Here is a 26,861-nt window from a genome sequence, read left to right as displayed (position 1 = left end):
AGAGGAGCTGGTACCATTCCTTCTGAAACTATTCCAAACAACAGAAAAAGAGCGAATCCTCCCTAACTCATTTTATGAGGCCAGCATAATCCTGATACCAAAACCTGGCAGAGAAACAACAAGAAAAGAAAATTTCAGGCCAATATCCCTGATGAACATGGATGCAAAAATCCTCAATAAAATACTGGCAAACCAAATCCAGCAGCACATCAAAAAGCTTATCCACCATGATCAAGTTGGCTTCATCCCTGGGATGCAAGGCTGCTTCAACATACGCAAATCAATAAACATAATCCATCGAGTAAACCGAACCAATGACAAAAACCACATGATTATCTCAATAGATGCAGAAAAGGTTTTTGACAAAATTCAACAGCCCTTCATGCTAAAAACTCTCAATAAACTAGGTATTGATGGAACGTACGTCAAGATAATAAGAGCTATTTATGACAGACCCACAGCCAATATCATACTGAATGGGCAAAAACTGGAAGCATTCCCTTTGAAAAACAGCACAAGACAAGGATGCCCTCTGTTACCACTCCTATTCAACATAGCATTGGAAGTTCTGGCCAGGGCAATCAGGCAAGAGAAAGAAATAAAGGTATTCAGATAGGAAGAGAGGAAGTCAAATTGTCTCTGTTTGCAGATGACATGATTGTATATTTAGAAAACCCCATTGTCTCAGCCCCAAATCTCCTTAAGCTGATAAGCAACTTCAGCAAAGTCTTAGGATACAAAATCAACGTGCAAAAATCACAAGAATTCCTATATACCAATAACAGACAGCGAAATCATGAGTGAACTCCCATTCACAATTGCTACAAAGAGAATAAAATACCTAGGAATCCAACTTAAAGAGATGTGAAGGACTTCTTCAAGGAGAACTACAAACCACTGCTCAAGGAAATAAGAGAAGACACAAACAAATGGAAAAACATTCCATGCTCATGGATAGGAAGAATCAGTATTGTGAAAATGGCCATACTGCCCAAAGTAATTTATAGATTCAATGCTATTCCCATCAAGCTACCACTGACTTTCTTCACAGAATTGGAAAAAACTACTTTAAACTTAATATGGAACCAAAAAAGAGCCTGCATAGCCAAGACAATTCTGGGCAAAAAGAACAACACTGGAGGCATCATGCTACCTGACTTCAAACTATGCTACAAGGCTACAGTAATCAAAACAGCTTGGTACTGGTACCAAAACAGATATATAGACCAATGGTACAGAACAGAAGCCTCAGAACTAACACCACGCATCTACAATCATCTTATCTTTGACAAACCTGACACAAACAAGCAATGGGGAAAGGATTCTCTATTTAATAAATCATGTCGGGAAAACTGGCTAACCATATGCAGAAAACTGAAACTGGACCCCTTCCTTACACCTTATACAAAAATCAACTCAAGATGGATCAAAGACTTAAACGTAAGACCTAGTACCATAAAAATCCTAAACGAAAACCTAGGCAATACCATTCAGGACATAGGCATGGGCAAAGACTTCATGACTAAAACACCAAAAGCAATGGCAACAAAAGCCAAAATAAACAAATGGGATCTAATTAAATAAAGAGCATCTGCACAGCAAAAGAAACTAGCATCAGAGTGAATAGACAACCTACAGAATGGGAGAAAATTTTTGCAATCTATCCATCTGACAAAGGGCTAATATCCAGAATCGACAAAGAACTTAAACAAATTTACAAGAAAAAAACAAACAACCCCATCAAAAAGTGGGCAAAGGTTATGAACAGACACTTCTCAAAAGAAGACATTTATGCAGCCCACAGACACTTGAAAAAATGCTCATCATCACTGGTCATTAGAGAAATGCAAATCAAAACCACAATGAGATACCATCTCACGCCAGTTAGAATGGTGATCATTAAAAAGTCAGGAAACAACAGATGCTGGAGAGGAAGTGGAGAAATAGAGATGCTTTTACACTGCTAGTGGGAGTGTAAATTAGTTCCACCTTGTGAAAGATAGTGTGGTGATTCCTCAAGGATCTAGAACTAGAAATACCATTTGACCCAGCAATCCCATTACTGGGTATATACCCAAAGGATTATAAATCATTCTACTATAAAGACACATGCACACATAAGTTTATTGTGGCACTATGCACAATAAAAAGACTTGGAACTAACCAAAATGTCCATCAATAATAGACTGGATAAAGAAAATGTGGCACATATACACCATGGAATGCTATGCAGCCATAAAAAAGAATGAGTTCATGTCCTTTGCAGGGACATGGATGAAGCTGGAAACCATCATTCTCAGCAAACTATCACAAGGACAGAAAACCAAAAACCACATGTTCTCACTCATAAGTGGGAGTTGAACAATGAGAGCACATGGACATAGGGAAGGGAATATCACACAGTGGGGCCTGTCAGGGGGTGGGGGGCTAGGGGAGGGATAACATTAGGAGAAAAGTTTAACGTAGGTGAAGGATTGATGGGTGCAGCAAACCCCCATGGCACGTGTCTACCTATGTAACAAAATTGCATGTTCTGCACATGTACCCCAGAACTTAAAGTATAATAAAAAAATTGATTCACCAAGAATATATAACAGTTATAAGTTTACAGGCTTCTAAAACACATGGCCTAAAATATACAAAACAAAGAGTTGGCAGAACTTTAAGGAGAAATCTGCAAACCTACATTCATAGTGGAAAGTTTTAAAACATCTGGCTTGATAAATCAATAAAATGGCTAAGGATATAGAAGATTTGAACAAAACAATTAACAAACAAAATCAAAAACTATAAAAACAAAGTACCCAATAAGAACAGACTATATACCCTTTTCAAACACACATGGAACATTTATAAAAATAATAAGACATAAGGCAAGTCTCAAATTTTAAAGGATTTCAATCATACCAAATATGTTCTCTAAGAGCAATGCAATTTTGTTAGAGAGCAAAATTTTTAAATAGCTCAAAATTTTCCATATGTTTGAAAATAAGGAGGTATAATTTAAAATAACTCGTGGCTAAAAATAACAAACCATAATTAAAATTATAAAATATCTGTAATTCAGTGCTACATATTAAGATGTGAAATGCAGTCAAAATAGCACTTAGAGGAAAATTTATAGAGTTTAATGCACATATTAGAAAACCAAGCCCAGCAATAAATTTTAAAAATACATAATGACCAAATTGAGTTTATCCCAGAAACGTAAGCTTCATCTAACATTTAAAAACTCAATCAAGGCCGGGCGTGGTGGCTCACGCTTGTAATCCCAGCACTTTGGGAGGCCGAGGCGGGCGGATCACGAGGTCAGGAGATCGAGACCACGGTGAAACCCCGTCTCTACTAAAAATACAAAAAATTAGCCGGGCGTGGTGGCGGGCGCCTGTAGTCCCAGCTACTCGGAGAGGGATGGGGGCTCTTAGCCAAGGCAGTACAGTAAGAGAAGAAATGCGAATGATATAAGAATTCGAAGGGAAAAAATCCAATTATCACTTGAGCTTATATAATTGTCTATGTAGAAAATTTAAAAGAATTTATAATTTAATAAAATTTGGACATGAGCTTGGGAAGTTGGAAGGATAAAAAAAATCAACATACAACAATTATTTCAAACCTAAGCATAAAAATAGAAAAATAATTATTTTTATCTGCAATAAATAATTAGGAACATTTTTAAATGTCAAAACCACAAAAAATTAAGCTCCTAGGACTAAATCCAAGAAAATATACATAGGACATAAAGGTAAAAATGATAAAACTTTAAAATTCGTTAAAAAGATCGAAATAGGTGGACATATTATACAAAAGTCAATCTCCAAATTAATCTATAGAGTCAATGCAACTGCAATAAAAATCTCAATAGGTTGTGTGAATGTGTGTGCATGTGTTCGTGTGTGTGTGTATGTGTGTGTGTGTAAATTGACAAGCTCATTCTAAAATTCATGTGGAAATGTACAGGACCCAGAATAACCACAGAACTCTTGAAGAACAGCAATATGGCAGAATTTGCTCTTTAAGATATGAAGACATATTTTAAAGCATCACATGTTAGACTGTTATTGGCCCAGAAATAACCAAATTGACCAATGGAGCAGAATAGAGATCCTAGAAATCCAGGGAAAGGATTTTCTTTTCCTAATAAATGTTGCTACAAGAGTGGAATATCTATATAAAGTAAGTGAGATTAGACATCTACCCTCCAGCACATGAAAATGTCAGGTATAAATGGGCCATAGACTTCCATATGAAAGGAAAAGCTATAAAGATTTTAGAGTTATAGAGAGTTTATAGAACAATATCTTCCTGAATTGAGGAACAAATTGGTTAATTCAGTAAATTAAAATAATTTGTGATTACCAAGAGATACCATAAAGCAAAACAATAAGAAAGCCCCAGAATGGGAGAAGATATATGCAATACATATAACTGACAAAGAATTCATATCTAGAATATGCATTTTTAAAATACCACAAATTAATTTTAAAAACCAAAGTAAAAATCTGTAAAGGACTAACATGCACTTAGAGAATATCCAAACGCTATATATAACAGCCTCGTATAAACCACGAGATTGACAGACATTAAAATATTTTAAGAGCTGGGACAGCATGGTTAGAATCAGGCCTCAGGTGACTCAGAGACCGGTAGAGAGTGGTAGGTAGTAGTAGTTTGATTGCATCTTGAAGTGTTGGATGGGGCAAGGAAGAGAATGGAGCAAAACATTGTAACTCTTAGAATTATGCCACTGCCTCAAAATAGGAAGATCTTGAGGGCTTTAGATAATTATAACTATAAACCACATGTTTATCTTATCTGCCACTAATTAAATTCACTATGCATTTTAGTTGAAAGCTGTCATTAGATTTTGAAGTGGAAATTAGAGGCATTGAATGCTATTTCTAATATTAGCTATAGCCATTCCACACTGACAGGTGACCAAAAGTGTAGAGACATTTAGAATTAAAGGCTCACATTCTGGTTGAATATTATGTCACTTTAAGTATCAATGTAGAAATGACAGCAAATACCTTTAACAATGGATAGGTGCCTATTCTATTTAAAAATACTCCAAGCACTTCCTTAAACCCTACATTCTATAGTTGTTTCCTTGCTCTATGGACAACATGCAAGAGGGTGAGGCATTGCACGACCACCTCCTTGACGGTTGTGGAATTTTGGCAGCTGTCTCTACTCACCATATTTCCCCAGGATTCCTCAGAGCCAAGAGTATCTGCCAAGAGGAATCAAAATGTTGCTGATGACCAGGAATTGGATGTGTTACAAGTGGAGGTGTTCCAGCTCTCTGAACTTGCCAACTCCATTGTTAGGAGTGTGATAAATGGATTGGGTGCATCTGCCCTTGTGAGCTGACAGAGATCCAAGCTGTTTAAAAAATGACAGGAAGCCACCCTAGAAACAAGAAAATGTATGTAAAGAGGCATTTTCCAGAGATTTCTTCCTTCCTGCTTTTTTGTTTGTTTGATTTGGAGTCTCGCTGTCGCCCAGGCTGCAGTGCAGTGATGCAGTCTTGGCTCACTGCAACCTCCACCGCCCGGGTTCAAGCAATCCTCCTGCCTCAGCCTCCTGAGTAGATGGGGTTACAGGTGTGTGCCACCACACCTGGCTGATCAGTAGAGATGGGCATGTTGACGAGGCTGGTCTCAAACTCCTGACCTCAAGTGATCTGTCCGCCTGGAGATTTCTTCCTTTCAAGGCAGAAATAACAGCCCTTTCATTTGATTGGCCTAGACATGATATCTTTGGAACCATGGGGGGAAATGCTGCAATTCCTATTTCAGGGCCCAGAGTGAGAATTCCAGGAATATTAATAGTGCTGAAATATAGTAAACATAAAAGTAAAAAAATGACAAAAGGCATTTTATGCTATTAGCAAATATTTCATTATAAAATCTGTATGTAAAAAAACATGTCTCCAATGGTCCTATCTATAAGAATTTATAAATACCCCAGATATCTTTCAAAAAGGATGAAAAAAAGTTTTGGTTAAATAAATTTAAGATGAACCATCATTGTTTGATTTTTAAAAATTTATTCTGAGTTTAGGATTAGAATGGATTATACATCATGATTTATGCTTTTAAATATTTTGGTAATTTAAAGCATCCTGATGCTGAGCTCCTTAAATATTCATCTACTTCCTAATCAATAATACTTCAGTTCCTAAAATAGATGTGATTTGTCCCGTTTATCATGTAGATTGATTTATAAGGTGTACTTTACTTTTCTGCTTTACTTCTGGACTTACTGTTTTAAAATGAAACAATTTGTTCTAAACTAATACAATAAATAAAAGCTTAAGGTGTGTTCCTACATAGACGTATGATAGGCACAGTAGGGAGATGAGTCAGGTGGAATTTCCAGCAGAGTCCCTCAGGAACTGCTTTCTGAGCCACAGAGGAAAAGGCCTTATGCCCACAAGAAAATTTCTATAGATTATTAAGTGGAAAAGCCTATTTAGAATGAGGCCAAATATGCATTTGAATACAAAGGAAGTCACAGTATTTGTTCAGAAAACCAAGAGATAGTTAGGACTTGTGGAAGATTAGTGAAGGGGTCTTAATTTTGTTCAGGAGAGACTTTTTTGATAGCTGAGTTGAACTTTTAGAATATATGTTGTGACGTTCTGTTAATTCTGGAAAATTCTTCTGGTTCTAAATGGAAGTTTGGTGTAAACTGGTCCGGTTGCTGAAACTCTTAAAGGTCTGTAGGGGCGGGCTACTGATAAATTCTTGGTAAAAAGAAACTTCGCATATTTGCCAACAACAAATGTCTCTCAGACAGTCATGCAGATACTGAGAATTCCTCGGGAAATGTGAGAGGAGAAATAGTACTATTGCGCCTGTGCATTCGAAACAAGGGACATCATTTAGTGAAAATGTACTTGTTAATCACCACTAGTCTCAAACTTAACCATTTCACAGTATTTGCACTAATAAGGAATATACAAATGAACAGTGCCCTTCTAAAATGCCATGGTTCATTCTTGTCAATTAACACACTCTCCTTGTTTTTCTTTTATTTTAAAAGAAAATTGGCCCTGAAACATCATCCAGACAAGAATCCAGATGATCCAGCTGCTACTGAGAAGTTTAAAGAAATCAACAATGCCCACACAATACTTACCGACATTTCAAAGAGAAGCATATATGACAAGTACGGATCGCTGGGACTCTACGTGGCCGAGCAGTTTGGAGACGAAAACGTTAACACCTACTTCATGCTGTCGAGCTGGTGGGCAAAGGTGAAACTGAATTTCCTTTCTTCACAATCTCCTGCAAGACCATGATATTAATCACTCTTTTAGATTCCATCTGAAAGGAAGTCTAACCTTCCTGCTATTAAACTCTAGTAAATAAAAGAAGATATTGCTTCCACTGAATGCTATTATTTAGGATCATTTCTGGTTTAGCTCATCAAATAATTGTAAGATACAACATGATTTAAAATACTTCTAGACATTTTATTTGAATTTGGAGCTTCAGATTAATTCTTTATAATGACTAATTAAGGACTGACTCATTGCTCAAAACCAAAAATAATTTATTAGTGTGACAACTGCTTAATAAATTATTACAGGGCAAATTTAGCCATGTCCTTTTCTATCTATAGCATAGTCTACATCAGCAAACACAATACTGGGGAGAATGAGTGGTAATTATGTCAGAGACTCACTTGGAGCCTGCTGTGAGGTAGAGGAGAAGGAAATGAGGGGGAAAGGTGAGAATTTACTAGTGGAGGACAGGGAATTGGAGAGGCAGAGACAGGGGGACAGAGAGCAAAATGGATACCTAGTCAAGAAAAGGGCGACATTTTTAAGGGCTTAGTGCAATCAGAATTGACTTTTGTGTGGTAAATTGTGTTTGGTTTCCTGGGAATCTCTAGTATATATATGTTCGGTGATGGTTTTTATTTGTTTGTGAACATTAATATCCTTATCTTCTGATAAAAGTATATTTACACATGGTTCATACATGTAGTCCATCAACATATTTTGTGGACAGTTCACATTCATATAAGTTCCAATACATAATAATAATTATTAAATATCTAAAAAGGCAGGTATAATAGTAGTATCTGATTGCTATTTTCTTCCACTAAATCTTGCTAAATTGAGTTTTATGTATGCAGGAAGAGAGAGAATATGCTTTTGTACATCAGCATGCAAAAGGATTCTTGCAACCTAGCCTAATTTGCTTACTATAGTCCTCAGAGTTCTGTTTCTCGGGGATACCTGGGATTCCCATTTGAAACCCCTTTCTCTGTTGTTGAAGACTTAGGGGAGAGACAAGTTCCTGTTGAGCAGATTTGGAATTTGGAATGAGAGTGTACACACTGACAATGTCATTTATGACAATAGATTGAATGTTCATAGGACAGTACAAGCTTTTGTGGGTTTGCGTGGGAACCCAACCTCTGGGCGTGACACTGTTTCCATGGAAAGATACTGCAGAGGCAGGTCCAGATGATTACACACATCCACCTGATGGCACATCAGGGCCTGCCTGCATAAAAATGAGAATAAACTTCCTTGCTTTGGAAGCTGACATTGATCAAAATTCATATGGACAAGCAGAATCTGCCCAGTAGTGTGAGAGATACACAAAATAATTCCTGGTGTGGTTCTTTAAACATAAGACCACAGAAAACATATCTTTTCCTTCTCCTTGTGCCAAAGCCCAATTCCACGGCACCCATCAGAGTGGCCCTGCATGTAGCAATCGTGTGTTAAATATGCACTACATGAATGAATCACTGTACCACAAAGATACGTACTTATAAAAATATTAGACACCTACTTGTGCCTAGTACTGTACTAAGCACTGTAAGGGATAAAGCAAGGTTATTTCCACAGAAGGCAAACAATCAAGTTGGAATAAGGAACAGAACATTATATGAATCAAAAGAAAAAGTTCAGAGAAGAGAATATGGGAATTGCATAGTAAAAACAAAAAGGACAAAAATAGCTTAAAAAAGGGAGGAGTTTCTTGGGGCAATGGCTCAAGAACACTGCACAGGAGGCTGTGGACACAGTTAGTGAGGTGGCAGGTGTTGCAGTTGTTTTCAGAGTAATTTACCTAAGACTACGAAAATGTAAATTTTCCATAGCGAAGAGATTATATGTTTGAGGATGTGACTGAAGCTCCCCTACTCCAAGCCACCAGAGGCTCCACCTCACACCTGGGGCCAGAATCAGAGATGAAGTCCAGGGCTACGAAGCAGGAGTGGAGCAGGTGAGGGCTGTCAGCATTAAAGATTTCTACCTGAAGTTATTGAAGAAGTACACAGGCACACAAGTCCTCTTTATCCCTCTTGCTCCCTTAATTAGATAAAATCTGTGTTGCAATTAAAGGTATATAAACCCTTTTCTTTCTATTTCAAATTACATATTTTTGATAAAATCTTAAATTGATTTGCTCAATTCACAAAAACTGACTTTTTATAACTTCACAGTGGAGGAGTTGAGAGTTTCTTTTAATTTTTAGCTATAACAAACAGCAAGCAAACCTTTCATGTTTTTGGGGAAATCCTGCTGCTGTTCACCAGGTGGAGCAAATCATTTGTTTATTTATTACTTTATACAATCATTAATTCAGCTGGTATTTTATAAGCATCTAACACATACCAGGTGCTAAGTCCTTTGGTAGGAGGAACTGAAAGATGACTAGCTGACAGTGCCAGCTTGCAGGAAGCTCACGGTCTAGTCCAATGAGACAGACCTATAAACTGATCAATGTTCTAAAAGTATCACTTAAAAAAAGCACAAAAGTAGAAGTCTGCATGAAATGCAATTGGGGACAAAGGAGGCAGTCATTGTTTTGGGCAGGATCAGGAAAGATGTCATAGAAGGGATCTTTAAGATGAGTCTTACACACCAGGTGGATATTTTGTTAGGTGACTGGGGAACTGGGAGGTGGACGCCCAGACAGATGAATCCACAGGGAGAGCAGAGCTATAAGGCAATGAAAGGCAAGAACAGGGCTGTGCTGGTGCAGGGAGGCATTGGCAGAGCCAGATCACCATAATAAGGATCTTGGCTGTATCTCAGAGGCAGGAGCGCCATCGCATGGGTTCAAGAGAACATGTATTTCAGAAAGTTCACTCTATCAGCAATGTGCAGCATGGATTTGAGGGAGGCTGGAGGGGAGGCAGGGAGGCCAGTTGGGAGGCTGCTGAAGTGTCCCGACTAGACATAGTGAAGGTCTGTTCTGAAGCCTTGCTGGCCAGGATAGAGGCATGAGGGAGGATGCAAGAGACTTGAAGAGAGATGCTGTCCAGGACTTGGTGACCAGCAGGAATGTGAGTGTAGTTGCAGGAGGTATTGGACAGTTCACTCTTTATCATTCTGGTGAGAATGATTCAGCTCCCCTGGGCAGGGGCTTGCTAACTTATTTGACCTGCAGAGGTTTTGTTGGTTGGTTTTTTGGTTGTTGTCTTGCTTTGCTCTGCTCTTAATAATGATCACCATATAGCTTAAGAATAAAAAAAGAAAGGCCATACTTTATTACTTTGGCTACAAGTCATTTCCTCTGGGTCTAATTTATTAGGCAAACTTTACCAGGAAATTGGTTTCTAAGGAAGTGAAATAGTTCTTATGTGGAGTAAGGATGAGGGTGAAGATGTGGCCTGTGGGGTGAACTGTGAAGTCTTCAGGTCTCTGGAGGTACCTGGGTGCAGACTTGATTTCACGGGTTCTCCCCTCACCCCATCACCCCTCATCCTCATTTTGCTTTGCCTCTGTTTCCCTAGGCCCTGTTTGTCATCGTTGGCCTCTTGACGGGCTGCTATTTTTGCTGCTGCCTGTGCTGCTGCTGCAACTGCTGCTGTGGACATTGCCGGCCCAAGTCATCAGTGCCAGAAGAGGACTTCTACGTGTCCCCAGAGGATCTGGAGGAGGAGATCAAGTCTGACATGGAAAAAGGTGGGGTAGGACGACAGCAGAGGTAGTGAGTGTCCATTCACAGGCCTGAGCAAGCACCAGGTCCCATGGGGACAGCTATCACTATAGTAGGAGAGCTCCTACAACCAAATGGGTGGAACCTCACAGACTGTCAGCTTTGGTACAGCTTCTAGGGAGAATGAAAAGATAGATACCTTTACCAGGCATAGAGAAAAGCAGTGCCTGATGCCGTTAGAAAGAAAATCATGAAATATGCTGATGATGAATGAGAGGAAATATAATTCAGGTCTCATTACAAGAGAGTGAGCACTTGATTCAGGGAGGATTGGGTGAGAATGCTCAGGGCAGGAGAACCAAGGTAGAAATTTTTTCACAGAAAAAGTATTTCAGCTGGTTCCTTTAGGATCTCCTTTGAAATAGAAGAAAGTGGGCATCAAAAAAAGTCACCAACCCTTGACTTTGCTTCTTTTTAATGACTTGATTATGAATTTGGGTGAACTAGGAGAGAGAAGTCCTTCTTCACCTGAAATGTAGCTTCTTTCAGGAGTAGCCTCAAACCAGCATCAAGGATGGGACTATTTGCTTTACTAACCCACCTCCGTATGTCCATGTGTATGAATGACTGTGATGTGGTACTTGATTCTTCAAGTTCATTCTGTCCAGAAATGAAAAATTTTTTTTAAATGTAAAGAAAGATGAGATCTCACAGGATTCACAGCACCAGGAATACTTTATGTCCTCTGGGAAATGCCTTTGTTTAAAGAAGCTGGGATCAGACCTGCCATTGCCCTGCTCCACCTTACAGCCAAGATCCTCCTGTCATTCTCTCCCATTATTCTCTCTCATAGTTATCCTGGAGTACAGACTTTATCACTGAATCCCCAAAAAACCTAGACAGTCAAATAAAAGAATTACTTGATAATTCAGACAGTGGCCCATTTTTGTCAGAACTGCTAAAATTAGGAACAGTGTACTTTTCTGGACTATATTGTACTCTGATTCTTTTGATCACACTGCAATGGAAATTCCAGGTTGTCAAGCATTGGAGACTAGTTAAAGGCTTCCGCACACCTTTTATTCCCTATGAAATGCAGTGTTAAGTAGTATCCAGGTATTACCCACCCTGACTCCAGCTCAGAGGAAGGGGTCTTCAATCATGTGAATTGTACAGATTCCCAGACTCTTTCAGGATTGGGAGCTCAGAGAGGACAGAAGGAGTTTTCTTGAAACCTGGGACCCCTTGTTGTGGGGACCTGTAGGTGGCCAGTCCAGCAAACAGAGAGGGTGTTCTGACCATTTTTTATTACTGACCTTGAAGCCAAATTGTGGGCCCACGGTGAAACAGAATTATAAATTTCTTTTCCTTTATTTGAGATATAAAGGACAAATTAATCTTTTAATGGGGGCATATATACCAAGAAGACCAAGCAAGCAGGATTACAAGTACATGGGTTGAGGAGTAATGTATGCATGGAAACTCCTTTTCTTCAGGAAAAGGTCCGTGACATTGACACAGCTTGCCTGAGAATGACAATCCTAGCATCTGAATCCTATCTGCTCTCGTAAAGGAGAGAAACTGTTGCAAGATTATGTCAGGGGTTGCTGGCCCCATAGACCATAGGATCTCCCTTAACATCCATCAGCCCAGCCCAGTACTCAGTCACTGACAGGACCAGAAGAAACAGCAAGATAGGAGAGTATCTTCAACAACCTCCGCTGGGTCAACCTAACTGAACTTTTCCTTTACAGTGGGAAAACCAAACCTAGGTGAATTGAACCTAGATATTCCCAATCCAGTGTTTCACACTTCTCTGAACAGCCTCACAGTCTTTCCTGTTTTAAATTAGATAACAGCTCCACCAGGTCATTTCAGTAGACCTTCTTTGTGAAAGATTTCTTTTCTGGAACAGAAATCCATACTAGGTGCCAGATTCTACCCAGGTTTCCTCCCTGCTGGGTGATTGGTGATGAATCTACATGTCTCTCACTGTTCTCAGCTCTGACACCCCAGAGCTACCAATTCCATCACAGAGGTCAGATCCTGGATGAAGTAAACCACGATCCTGTTTGACTATGTTAAGAATTCTTAACCAAAAGGAAAACCTTTATCTTATTTCTAAATATTTAACAGCTCCTATGCAGGGATCCAGATTTTGTGGGACTTGAAATTTACACAATTTGGGCAAACCTCTTTAAGAAAAAGAACACAAAATTAGATCTGAAAGTGAATATATATTTAGAATGAGAAGAAGAAATCACAACAAATTGCAAGGCTTAAATACTTAACAATACCATAAATTTTACAAAATCTAGAAAAATTGCAATTGTTTAATTAACTGTCTGGTACACCTCTGCAATACGCTTCCCCTGAGGCTTTGTGGCTGCACATCCATTGATTGCTTCTTCATATTAATATAGCAATAATTTTGTAATATTTTCCTTTTTTTTTTTTTTTTGAGACGAAGTCTCTCTCTCTGTTGCCCAGGCTGGAGTGCAGTGGCACGATCTCGGCTCACTGCAACTGCCGCCTCCCAGGTTCAAGCAATTCTCCTGCCTCAGCCTCCCGAGTAGATGGGACTACAAGCATGTGCCACCACACCTGACTAATTTTTTGTATTTTTAGTAGAGATCAGGTTTCACTGTGTTAGCCAGGATGGTCTTGATCTCCTGACCTCATGATCCTCCTGCCTTGGCCTCCCAAAGTGTTAGGATTACAGGTGTAAGCCACCATGCCTGGACATTTTGAAATATTTTCTATCAAAAAAATAGAAAAATCTGCCTTTCTTCTAGCATGTTTGATCAAAAAGTTTTATTACTGGTAAATTAGAAAAGTTTATTTCAGCTTTACAACTCATTATTGATAATGTTGTCTACATTTTTAGGGATTGTTGTCAAATTTAGGAAAACACCTATTTAGTTTATTTCATATAGAAGATATAAGATTTGGAGGAATTTTCCACAGAACACCTTTGATTTTGTACATTTCAAATCTTCTTGTCCTTACTCCAGCCAATACTCCCAGCATTAGAGCCCAATGGACACATTCACATTTTGTAACATCACCATTGGTTTAGGTTTTCATGTCCCCTCAGCAAGTGAATTGGCACAGTGAGCTGTAGGAATCTACCTAAAGTCATTTCTACACTCGTAGGGCTAACAATAATTAACAAACAGAGTTGCTGCAAACCACAAAAACATATCCCACTAAATTCAACTGAAACCTATCCCTAACTCTTTATCCCCTCAATCAAATCCCCAAAATGTCTACAGTCCCTCTGTTGCCACTCATCAGACACAGAAATGTGATGGAAGGAAAGTCAAAGTGGAAAGAGATGTTTTTGTTGATCGTGGCCAAAATATCTGTCTTTTGCAAATAACAAAAAATGTGAACACATCGTTAGGGCCCCAACAGGCCCTTGGAAGGCTGTGCACAGGTGAGGGTCCCTGAGCTGAAGTTTCATTAACTGTGCAGTAAATCCAGCACTGCTCTTGGATCTACCCTTTCCTTTTAAGGAACTATGCCTTATTTGCAGTTAGTTCTATTAGTTAGATTCACGTTTGTACTCCACTAATCCAGAGCTCAGGCTGGTTAAGGATGAAAATCAGACTTCATCTGAAGACTAAGCTTTCTGGACTGTGGTCCAATAAGTGGACTGCACTTGCATCCGCTCTGCAAAAGAAGGGAACTCACTTAAGTTTCTTTAAGAAAATACGCTTGAAAGAGTCTACTAGCCACTTAAAAATCAAGTGACTCAAGACAAAGAATAAACAGCATTCATCAAGGTTTGAATCCATTAGAAGGCACTGGTATGACACTAGGGCTTTAAGAATCTTATTTTAGTGATTCTGAAATTTAATTCAAAAATGGCAAACTTTTTATCACTTGGGGAATCCTTCATTCTTAGGTAGGATCTAATCAAAAAAATCTTAGGATTTTAGACTTGGGAGGAATCTGAGGAATCAACCCTCACCTCTGCATGGCTTTTCTAGCCAGCTGCTCATTTGAAAGCTGCCTGTGGTGGGGAGGTTTAGGACTTTGTTTATAAGTAAGAGATGCCCATAAAAATTCAACCACCAAAGGAGGGCATAGAGTCCAAAGTAACTCTACAGTCCACCCTCAGGCACCACTCAAGGATACCAAAACACAATTACATTTATACAATTTTTGTGTGAATTTTTCTTTTGTTTTACAAAAATGTGGTATCCACATGTTATTATGCCCTTTTCCTGCTTCTTTGCAGAGGAAAATTTTGATGAAATCATATTTATCAGTTTTTTTTTAATTGATTGTGCTTTTGTGGTGTTATGTTGAGAACTCAGACTAACTTTATGTCACAAAGACTTTCTCCAATGTTTTCTAAAAGTTTTTGAGTTTTATGTTTAACATTTAGATTTATGACATATTTTGAGTTAATTTTCATATAAGGTGTGAGGTTTAGGTTCAGACTCTTTTTTTTTTCTTCTTGAATATGGAATCTAATTGTTCTAAGACCATTTGTTGAAAATGTTCTCTGTATCCTCTACATGGTCTCTACTATGTATCCTTTCTTCATTGAATTGTCTTTCCATCTTTTCCAAAAATCAGTTGACCAGGGCTGGGCACAGTGGCTCACATCTGTAATCCCAGCAATTTGGGAGGTGGAGGCTGGTGGATCGCTTGAGCCCAGGAGCTCAAGACCAGCCTGGCCAACACAGTGAAACCCTGTCTCTACTAAAAATACAATAATTAGCTGGGCACGGTGGCAGGTGCCTGTAATCCCAGCGACTCAGGAGGCTGAGGCAAGAGAATTGCTTGAACCCGGGAGGCAGAGGTTGCAGTGAGCAGAGGTCGTGCCACTGCACTCCAGCCTGGGTGATAGAGCAACACTCCATCTCAAAAAAATAAAAATAAAAATAAAAACAAATCCAGGAGGCAGAGGCAGGAGAATTGTGTGAACCCGGGAGGTGGAGCTTGCAGTGAGCGGAGATCGCACCACTGCACTCCAGCCTGGGCGACAGAGCGAGACTCCATTTCAAAAAAAAAAAAAAAAAAATCAATTGCCCATATTTCTATGAACATATTCCTGTACTCTCTAGTCTGTCCCATTGATCTATGTGTCTGTCTCTTCATCAATTCCACACTGTCTTGCTCTCTTGTAGCTTTAAAGTAAGCCTTAAAATCAGGTAGTGTGATTCTTCCAACTTTATTTTTTTTACAAAATTGTTTTGGCTCTTCTAGTATCTTTGCTTTTCCATATAAATTTTAGAATCAAGTTGTCTATATCTACAGAAAAATCCTGCTGGGATTTTTATTGGAATTGCATTAAATTTGTAGATCAGCTTGGAAAGAATTGACATCTTTACTATGTTGAATATTCCAATCCATCACAGTATGTATCTCTACTTATCCAGGTCTCATTTGATTTCTTTCATGAACATTTTGTAGTTTTCAGCATACAAAGCTGGTAATGTCTTGTTAAATGGGTACCTAAGTATTTCATTTTGGAGACAGCTATTGTAAGTGGCACTGGTTTTAATTTTGCTTGCAGTTGTTCATTGCAAGTATTTACAATTTCTTTTTATATTGCCTTTGTATCCCATGTCTTTGCTAAACTCATTTAACAGTTTGGATTTTTGTGTGTGTGTAAATTCCTTGGGATTTTCTATGTAGACAATTATATCATCTACAAATAGAAACAGTTTTATTTCTCCCATTCCAATCTGTATTCCTTTTGTTTCTTTTTCTTGCCTTGTTGCACTGTCTAAGATTTCTAGCACTTGGTTTGCTGCTGTGCTGTCACTGTCTTAAAATTCTTAATTTTTGAATAAGGTACCTCACATTTTCATTTTGAACTGAGTTTGGCAAGTTATATAGCCACTACTGAGGATATTTCCTTGTGTGTACTATAAATCAGGATTTCAAGTTTGATGACTTTTGCCAACAGAAATTTTTCTTTGAAGGAACTATTAGCTAACTTTACATTTACATTTAAAAATCTACATTATATAAGGATGTTTAAAAGAACAGAAAAGCCAACCCTCACTGGCAAGGAAGAAGACAAAATGCCTCCAGAGCATAATACTCTGGTTTTAGGGAAGGGGAAAACTAATTAAGATGAGACAAGGTGGGACGGGGAAGACTAAGTGGAGCCAGGGCTTTATATTAATTACCCATCTAAATGCTATGTTACAGATTATTATATTGTACTTGGAGATTTGACCAGCATATGAAGATTACCACAGGAAATTAGTTTATCATACATGAGCACTGATTTTAAGGAAATATGGTTAGCAGTTCTTTCTTCTATTATTCTCCCCATCTTTTATCCAGAAATGTCAAGATGCAAAGTATAGTAAAACTGATATGGGGCAATTTTTACTCCAGAATAAAAGTAATAGCTACTTAACACTTTGTCTTCTTATACCTTACTATACTAACAAATAAGAGAAAGGAACAGGGGTTAACTAGGGAAATACATTTATGATTTGAATTAAGTTACTGTATTAGTCTGTTTTCACACTGTTATAAAGATACAACCAGAGTATGGGTAATTTATAAGCAAAGGAGGTTTAATTGACTCACAGTTCCACATGGCTGAGGAGGCCTCAGGAAACTTACAATCATGGCAGAAGGTGAAAGAGAAGCAAGCACCTTCTTCACAAGGCAACAGGTAAGAGAGAGAGTGAGCAAAGGGGAAGTGCCACATTTTTAAACTTTCAGATCTGGTGAGAACTCACTCACTATTGTGAGAACAGGATGAGGGAAACCAGCCCCATAATCCAGTCACCTTCCACCAGGTCCCTCCCTCGACACATGGAGATTACAATTTGAGATAAAATTTGATAGGGACGCAGAGCCAAACCATGTCATTCTGCCCCGGCCCCTCCCAAACCTCATGTCCTCTTCACATTTCAAAACCAATCATGCCTTCCCAACAGTCCCCAAAAGTCTTAACTCATTCCAGCATTAACTCAAAAGTCCAAGTCCAAAGTCTCATCTGAGACAAGGCAAGTCCCTTCTACCTATGAGCCTGTAAAATCAAAAGCAAGTTAGTTACTTCCAAGATACAATGGAGGTACAGGCATCAGGTAAATATTCCCATTCCAAATGGGAGAAACTGGTCAAAACAAAGGGACCACAGGCCCTAGACAAGTCTGAAACCTGGCTGGGCAGTCATTAAATCTTGAAGCTCCAAAATCTCCTTTGACTTTATGTCTCATATCCAGGGCATGTTGATGCAAGAGGTGGGCTCCCATAGCCTTGGGCAGCTCTGCCTCTGTGGCTCTGCAGGGTACAGCCCCTGCAGCTGCTTTTCCCAGCTGGCATTGTGTGCCTATGGCTTTTCCAGGTTCTTGGTGCAAGCTATTGATGGATCTACCTTTCTGCGATCTGGAGGATGGTAGCCTTCTTCTCACAGCTCCACTAGGCAGTGCCCCAGTGGGGACTGTGTGTGAGGGCTCCAAACCCATATTTCCCTTCTGCATTGCCCTAGCAGAGGCTTTCCATGCGGGCTTTACCCCTGCAGCAGACTTCTGCCTGGACATCCAGGCATTTCCATACATCCTCTGAAATCTAGGCAGAGGATCCCAAAGTTCAACTCTTGTCTTCTGCACACCAGCAGGCCCAATACCACGTGGAAGCCACCAAGGTTTGAGGCACCTTCTGAAGCAATAGCCTTAGCTGTACCTTGGCCCCTTTCAGCCTCATCTGGAGCTGGAGTGGCTGGGATGCAGGGCACCAAGTCTTGAAGCTGCACAGAGCAGTGGGGCCCTGGCCCTGGCCCAAGAAGCCATTTTTTTTTTCTCCTAGGCCTCCAGGCTTGTGATGGGAGGGCCTTCTGTAAAGGTCTGTACATGCCCTGGAGATAGTTTCCCCATCATCTTGGCTATTAACAATCAGCTTCTCGTTACTTATGCAAATTTCTGCATCAGGCTTGAATTCCATCCCAGAAAATGGATTTTTCTTTTCTACCATATAGTCAGGCTGCAAACTTTCCAAACCTTATGCTCTGCTTGCCTTTTAAACATAAATTCCAATTTCAAACCATCTCTTTGTGAACATATATAACTGAAGGCTTTCAGAATCAGCCAGATCACCTCTTGAATGTTTGCTGCTTAGATATTTCTTCCACCACATACCCTAAATCATCTCTTTCAAGTTCAAAGTTCCACAGATCTCTAGGGCAGGGGCAAAATGCTGTCAGTCTCTTTGCTAAAGCATAGCATGAGTGACCTTTGCTTCAGTTCCCAACAAGTTCCTCATCTCCATCTGAGACCACCTCAGCCTGGACTTCATTGTTCATATCACTATGAGCATTTTGGTCAAAGCCATTCAACAAGTCTCTAGAAAATTCCAAACTTTCCCACATCTTCCTGTCTTCTTCAGAGCCCTCCAAACTGTTCCAACCTCTGACTGTTACCCAGTTCCAAAGTCACTTCCATATTTTCGGGTTATCTTTATAGCAGTAACCCACTCTGCCTGTACCAATTTTCTGTATTAGTCTGTTATCACTCTGCTATAAAGATACCACCTGAGACTGGGTAATTTATAAACAAAAGAGGTTTAATTGACCTCGCAGTTTTGCATGGCTGGGGAGGCCTCAGGAAATTTATAGTCAGGGAGGAAGGTGAAGGAGAAGCAAGCACCTTCTTCACAAAGCGGCAGGAAAGACAGGAGTGAGTGAAAGGGAAGTGCCACACTTTTAACCTAATCAGATCTTGTGATAACTCACTATCAAGAGAACAGCATGGGGGAAACCGTCTCCATGATCCAATCACCTCCCTCGACATGTAGGGATTACTATTCAAGATGAGATTTGTGTGGGGACACAGAGCCAAATCATATCAGTGACCAAACACCACAAATTTCACTTTTAAGTACATGTTATAGGACATTATAACTATTCCTTAATTTATGAAATCCAAATTTGAAATATCAAATCCTTTCTTAACTGTTGACTTACAAAAACTATTAGAAATATTTTTCACCTGCCTTAAGATAGTTTTAACAATTCTAATTATGTATCTATGACTTTTTCTTGTGTATTTGTTATTATGTGCATATTCAAACATGCTTACTCCTTGACTCTAGCTAAAGTCTAAGATACCTTTTGATGATACAAAATTGTACCAATCTCTGTTCAATAGTGGTGGTACAGGGTGGGATTTGGTAGGAGAAGGGAGAGATTTGTTTGGGTTTTTATGTCCCTTTAAACTATATCAGAAAGAATAATCCAGCTTCTACCTTTAAGAAATAAAGGGGGGAAAGTTCAAACAGTTGCATCTTCAGTATTCACTGGCAACTACAGAACTTATAAGCAGATTCCTATGTCTTTCTTAAAATAGAAATATACTCCCAATGGGATCCCAGGAACATAGAGGCATTCTATTATTCTTATGAATCAATCAAGATAAAATGGAAGATATACTGTGTCTTGGGGGAACCCTTCCCCAGTTTTGTTGTCTTTGAAAATTTGAAATCTTAAAGGTAAAAGGTAATAGGTACCAACTTATTTCCCTTACTTTCATATGTTCACAAATTAGGAGTTCTACTTTATGAAATTTTGGGTGGTATATTTTTAAAAAGCTCACTTAGACCGTATACTCCTCTAGCAGCTGAAGGCCATGATGAAATCAGAATTCCACTATGAGGGCTTTACAGACCATCTTGAAAGAGAGCCTTGTTTCATGGGACAATGTATGCGTATGCAGTGTGTGTGCGTGCGGGCGTGTGTGTGTGTGTGTGTGTGTGTGTGTGTGGTAGAGAGAGAAGGTATGGAAGCAAGAGCCCAAATTGGAACCAGTTACCTCTGAACACCCTGGCAAAGCAACCCCAAAATATAAGATCTAAATTCAGTTTGGTTTTCCAAGCTGAAGGCAGTAGAACGACATCCTACCAAAATTTCCAGCAAAACTCTAAAACAAACAAACAAAAAAAACTGTGGAGTCATGATTTCTCCAATTTTTTTTAAAGGAGGGAGAATAAAAGAGAAAGTGTTTTATACTATTAACCTTGGATCTAAAAATGTGAGATTCGGTGCATAGAAAAATCTGTTGACTGCTTAACTGTTCCTGCCACTCACCTGGATAAAACCCAAATACATTCACAACCACACAACCACTGAGAAGAAGAGGCCATATGGCTTGTAATTAGACTTTCACTCTTGGCCAAGATATTGAGACATTTATTACATTTGCTATTTAGTATTCATCACATCTTACTGCCCAGGAAAAAGGCACCAAGGAAGAGATTAAATTCATCATTCCCCTTTTTGCCACTCCCCACTCAAGCTTCTTCCTACCCCTTTCCCCCAGTCAAAAGGAATCAATTTCTAAAATAATGCGTGGAAAACAATGCTTGCAACTAGTCAAGAATGCTTTGCTTCTTCTTTATATTAAAATATCAAGCAAGCACCATCAAGGTCTTGGGCCAGAGCAGTAGAACAGGTTTGTCAGCTCTGAATGCTCCCCCAAAAAGCAGCTCAAAGTGAACCCAAGATTTCTTTGATTTTTGGCCATCAAGGTTCAGTAAAGCAAACTTACTGGTCAGGTTTATTGAGATAGTCTTTCAACAGCAAACATTTAGTGAGCACTTAGTATTTGCCTGATGCCATGCCAGGGGCTAGAGAAAATGAAGACATAGTTCCTGGTACTTTGGATCTTACAAACTAGAAGGGGAGAAGGGGAGACAAATATTAAGTAAATTATCACATGAAGAACTAGTTAATTTACAGGTACAATAAGCCTGCCAAAGGAGAAGCACAGGGGCTGTGAAAGTGAGCACTTGGGGCCTCACCTGCATGTAGGTTGAGAACACTTTCCCAGAAGTGACATCTAAAGCAGAAGACTTTAAGAAGGAGGAGGAGTTGAGGGGTAGGGGATTCTGGGGATGGTGCACTCTAGAAGGGACCAATCTTAGTACAACCAAAGAATTGTCACAGCCTCTCCCCATATTCTTGTGGATAAGATGGTGAATGGAGCTTTGCATGCCAGGCAAGGCAGGTAGAGTCATATTGGGCTGTTCTATTGAATAGTTTTATCAAGTAATCGAATGAAGCAGAAGTTGTGCAATGACTATTTTTGCAAAGAAACCCAAACTGAGATATGCTTAGACAAAGGTTCAAACGATCAAAATGAAACATGATAAGTGGAAGTAGCTGGATATCCCCATCCCCAGTGTGCTAGAGAAGTGCGAGAGTGGTAGGATTACCTAGGAAGGGGGGAAAAGGACTTGAGGGACTCCATGGAGAAAAATGCAAAAATATGGAGGGGAGGTTAAATATTATTCAGCCATAAAAAAGGAATGAGGTACTGATACATGTGGATGCCACAACGTGGATGAACCTGGGAAGATCATGCTAGATGGAAGAAATCAGACACAAAAGGACAAACATTGTACGATTCCATTTATATGAAATATTCAGAATAGGTAAATCCAAAGGGGCAGAAAGTAGATTGGTGGTTGCCAGGGCCTGTGGGGCAGGAAGAATAGGGAGCAACTGTTTAATGGGGACTGGGTTTCCTTTTGGAGAGATAAAAATGTTTTGCAATTAGATAAAGTGTGGGTCATACATTAACTGTGTATGTACTCAATGCCACTGAATTGTTTGCTTTAAAATGGTTGGTTTTAAGTTATGTGAATCTCATCTCAATTTTAAAAATATATAGTGGGGGAGAGAGTAGACCAAGATTTGACTAGAAAAAGAAACTGAACACCCTTCCTTCAGAAAAGGAGAGTCCTTTGTTCTCTGCAAATTCACGCAGCACGGCGAGTGGAGGAAATCACAGGCCTAAGCAAAGCATTAACATCCACGAAAAGGGACAGGGCAAAGGTGACTCAGCCTATTACACCAGCTACCTTGAGGGCAGTCCACGCCAGGGGCTAGGACAGAGGGCTGTGGAGTCAGACAATCCTGGCTCAGGCCTCAGCTCTCTAAGATACTGGTTGAGGTTCTGGGGGTAATTCACCTAACTCCTTTATCTGTTATTGTTTTTCTCAAATATTAGATGATACAAATAAATATGACCTGAGTTTCTACCTCAGAAAAAGAATGTTACCATCACCTTTAGAGTTCCTTGTTTGCTCTTCCCTCCTCAGACGTAATGATCTTAAATCATGTGTAACCAGTTCTTACTATTCTTTTTAGTATTACAACTATATTTATAATCCTAATGGCATACTGCTTGGTTTTCCTTGTTTTTGAACTGTAAATGAATAGAGTTATATGCAATAATTATCTTTCTTCAACTTTATTTTTACTGTGTGATATTTCTTTTTTTAAAAAAATTGTTTCAACTTTTATTTTAGATTCGCGGGTACATGTGCAGCGTTGTTACATGGGTATATTATGTGACGCTGAAGTGTGGGGCACAGATCCTGTCACCCAGGTAGTGAGCATAGTACCCAATAGTTAGTTTTTCAACCCATGTCTGCTTCTCCCCTCCCCACTCTAGCAGCCCGCAGTGTCTGTTATTCCCATTTTATGTCTCTGTGTGCTCCACTCAGCATTGTCCTTCTGAGATTCATTCACATTGTGGCTGTCATGCATGTATTTTCACTGTTGTATAATATTTTGGGAGAACATCCCATAATTTACTTAGCCATTCTACTGCTAATGGACATTTGAGTACTGTCCACTTTTTGCCACTACAAACAGTGCTGTTATGAATGTTCTTGCATGTATTTTCTGGTGCATGAATGCTAGAGTTTTTCTAGGTATATACGGAGAATGCAATTACTTAGTCAAAGGATATGCACTTGTACAACTTGTTAGGTAACATCAAGCAGTTCTGCAAAATCATTGCACTAATTTACATTCCCACTAACAGTTAACGAGAGTTCCTGTTGCCCCACACCCTTGCCTCCACTTGACATCCCCAGATGGTAAATGTGTGACAATCTAGTAGGTGGGAAATGGTGTGTCATTGTGGTTCTAATTTTTATCTCCTTGATTAAAGTTGAACATCTTTTCATATGTTCATTGCTCATTTGGGGATCCCCTTCTATGAAATGCCCATTCAGATCTTTTGCAGGTTTTAAAATTATGTCATCTGCCTTTTCCTTACTGATTTTTAAAATATTCTGGGTATTGATTCTTCATTGATTATGTTTATTTAAAACATATTCTCCCAGTTTGTGACTTGGTGTTTTACTCTTTATGGCATTTTTTGATGAATCAAAGTTCTTGATTTTAATGTAGACAGACTTTCAGTCTTTGCCTTTATGTTTAGTGATTTTTGTAGTTTGATTAAGAAATCCTGTACTACCTCAAACATATAAAGATGTTCTCCTATATAGATTTTCGAAGTTTTATAGTTTTGCCTTTTCACATATAAGAGTTTAATCACCTGGAATTGATGTTTTACATGTGGTATGATGTGGGACTCCAATTTTTTTTTCCAGATAGACAACGAATTGCTTCAGCACACTGATTTCTAATTTTGGTTTTGATAAACATTAAGTTTCAATAGATATATGGAGCAGTTTCTGGGCTTTCTGTTCTAGTCCATTGGTCTTTTTTTTTTTATTTTATGCAATACCAAGCCCATTTATAACAATCCCTAATATCTGTTTAAGCAAGTCCTCCTCACTTGTACTTCAGGAGAGTCATATATCCTTAGCATTTTGCTTTCTTATATAAATCTCAAAATCAGGTTTTTGTCAAGTTATTTAACAAGAATTCCCTAAGCAAAACTTTTTAGGATCTTGGTTAGAATTGCAGTGAATCTACAGATCAACAGGTAGAATTGACACCTTTAAGAATTTGAGTCTTTTAATATGTGACATGGTATATTTCACCATTTATTGGCCTTCACTAAGGATGTATTTTCTATACCTTTATTATATTTATTTTTTAATACTTTACCATTTTTCTTACTACCAATCAATTATATATGTATTTTCTACTTGTTTTCTGGCATATAGAAATGTACTTTTAAAAACATTGATTTTTGAATCCAAGAAACTAGCTAAACTCTCTTGCTAATTTTAATTATTTACCTGTAAATTCTTTAGGGTTTCTACATAACTGTTTGTCTCATCTGTGAGTACTGAGAGTTTTGATTCTTCCCCTCCATCTCTTATCATTTTTTATTTTTTTTAAACCACACCAAGTATGTGAACCCATTTTTTGTTTTGCCTGTCTGTGTTTGCCAAGACTACTAGTAAAATGTTGAAGAGAAGGTACTTTCAGGGTTGCGTCATAATTAGTAGGTTTGCCGTAGGTTTTTGATCAGGTTAAGAAAATTGTCTTCTATTCCTATTTTGTTAGACCTTCATATTTGATCACTGAAGTAAAATTTTTTCAAATATTTTTTCTTCATCAGAGATGGTCATGATTTTTCTCCTTTGATCTGTTAATGTGATGAATTATATGAATTGGTTTTCCAATATTAAAACAACCTTGCACTCCTTAGATAATTAAACTCAGCATAGTCTTCATGTATTAACTATTGTATTATTTGATGAAATGAGCTGGTCAATATTTTGTTTTAGATGTTTGTGACAATGTTAATGAGAGTGGTCTATAATTTCTCTTTCTTAAACTTTCCTTACTGTATTTTGTATCAAGATTGTGCCTCATGAAATAAAATATGAAGTATTCCTTTGCTTTTTACTTCTCTTGGAGAGTTTGTGTAATACTGGGATTCTTTCTACAGGATTTTGAAGAACTTTCTGGGCTAGCATGTAACTGTGCAAATTTTAAACTATTGATTTAATTTATTTAATGTTTATACACCTGTTAGGTTTCCCTTCTTTTTTTACAGAAAGAAAAAATGGTTTCTTCAAGATTTCCTCTTATCCTTTATACATCTATAGTATCTGCATGATTATTCTATTTTTTATTCTTTACATTGGTCATTAATGCTTTCTCTCTTTTTTTTTTTTTAACCATTCTCACCAGATGTCTTACAGTCTTATCAGTCTTCTCAAATAAACAACTTTTGGTTTTGTTATTGTTTCTACTTAATTTTCTTTCTTTCTTTCTTTCTTTCTTTCTTTCTTTCTTTCTTTCTTTTCTTTCTTTCTTATTTCTCAGTTTATTTTGTTCATTTTCTAACATCTTAATTTTTGTACTTCTTAATTTTCAGCCCTTCCTCTGTTCTTACATTAAAAATTTAAGGCTATAAATTTTGAATTTTCCTATAAGTTATACTTTAGCTTCACACACACACACACACACACACACACACACACACACACACACATTCTTATATTGTTCTCATCATCTGAGTTCTAAATATTTTCTGATTTCTATTATGATATTTTCTTTAAGCTAGGCCTGTGCATATCTTAATTTTCAATCTTGGGATTTCGAGGTTACTTTTTGTTGTTTGTATCTAACTTGACTGCTCTGTGATCAGAAAATGTCAACACTATGATACCAGTGCTTTGAAATGTCTTAGGACTTGCTGTACAGCCTGGAACTTAGCCAGTTTTTATAAATGTGCTTCAAAACAACACATTCTGCATTTGTTACGTTCATTGTTCCATATATGTCTATTGAATAAAGCTAATTTATTGTATATATTAGTTTGCTAAGGAAGCCATAACAAAGTACTACAAACTGGGGGTTTAAACAACAGAAATTTATTCTCTCACAGTTCTGGAGGTCAGAAGTCAGAGATCAAGGTAGCAGGGTTGGTTTCTTCTGACACCCCTCTTCTTGTTTTGTAGCTGTTCATCTCCCTGTGATTTCACATGGTGTTTCCTTTGTGTCCAAATCTCTTCTTATAAGGACACTAGTCCTATTGGATTAGGGCCCTCTTTAGTGACTTCCTTCTAACTTAATTACCTCTTTAAGACCCGATCTCCAAATATGATCACATTGTAAGGTACTAGGAATTAGGACTTCAACATACAAATTTTGGGGAGACACAATTCAGTCCATAACATAGTCCTTTTCAAATTCTACATAAGATTTCCTTGCTTGATTTCAGGAGTTAAGTGCTGAAAGCAGTC

General features: G+C 38.4%; 1 protein-coding gene across 4 annotated transcripts in view; it reads left to right on the top strand.

Moving 5' to 3' along the window:
- Positions 1 to 26,861, top strand: part of DNAJC5B (DnaJ heat shock protein family (Hsp40) member C5 beta) — an 84,474-nt gene that overhangs the window by 53,939 nt on the left and 3,674 nt on the right. For all 4 annotated transcript variants that reach the window (XM_032759657.1, XM_058444573.1, XM_032759656.2 and 1 more), the window contains 2 exons: positions 7,051 to 7,264; positions 10,771 to 10,942. In XM_032759657.1, coding sequence (XP_032615548.1) covers positions 7,051 to 7,264; positions 10,771 to 10,942 — 386 coding nt within the window. The remainder of the gene's footprint in view (positions 1 to 7,050; positions 7,265 to 10,770; positions 10,943 to 26,861) is intronic.

The sequence above is a fragment of the Hylobates moloch genome, unplaced genomic scaffold (assembly GCF_009828535.3).
Source record: "Hylobates moloch isolate HMO894 unplaced genomic scaffold, HMol_V3 SCAFFOLD_9, whole genome shotgun sequence".
Lineage (NCBI taxonomy): Eukaryota > Metazoa > Chordata > Mammalia > Primates > Hylobatidae > Hylobates > Hylobates moloch.
This window is presented reverse-complemented; position numbering and strand designations above follow the sequence as displayed.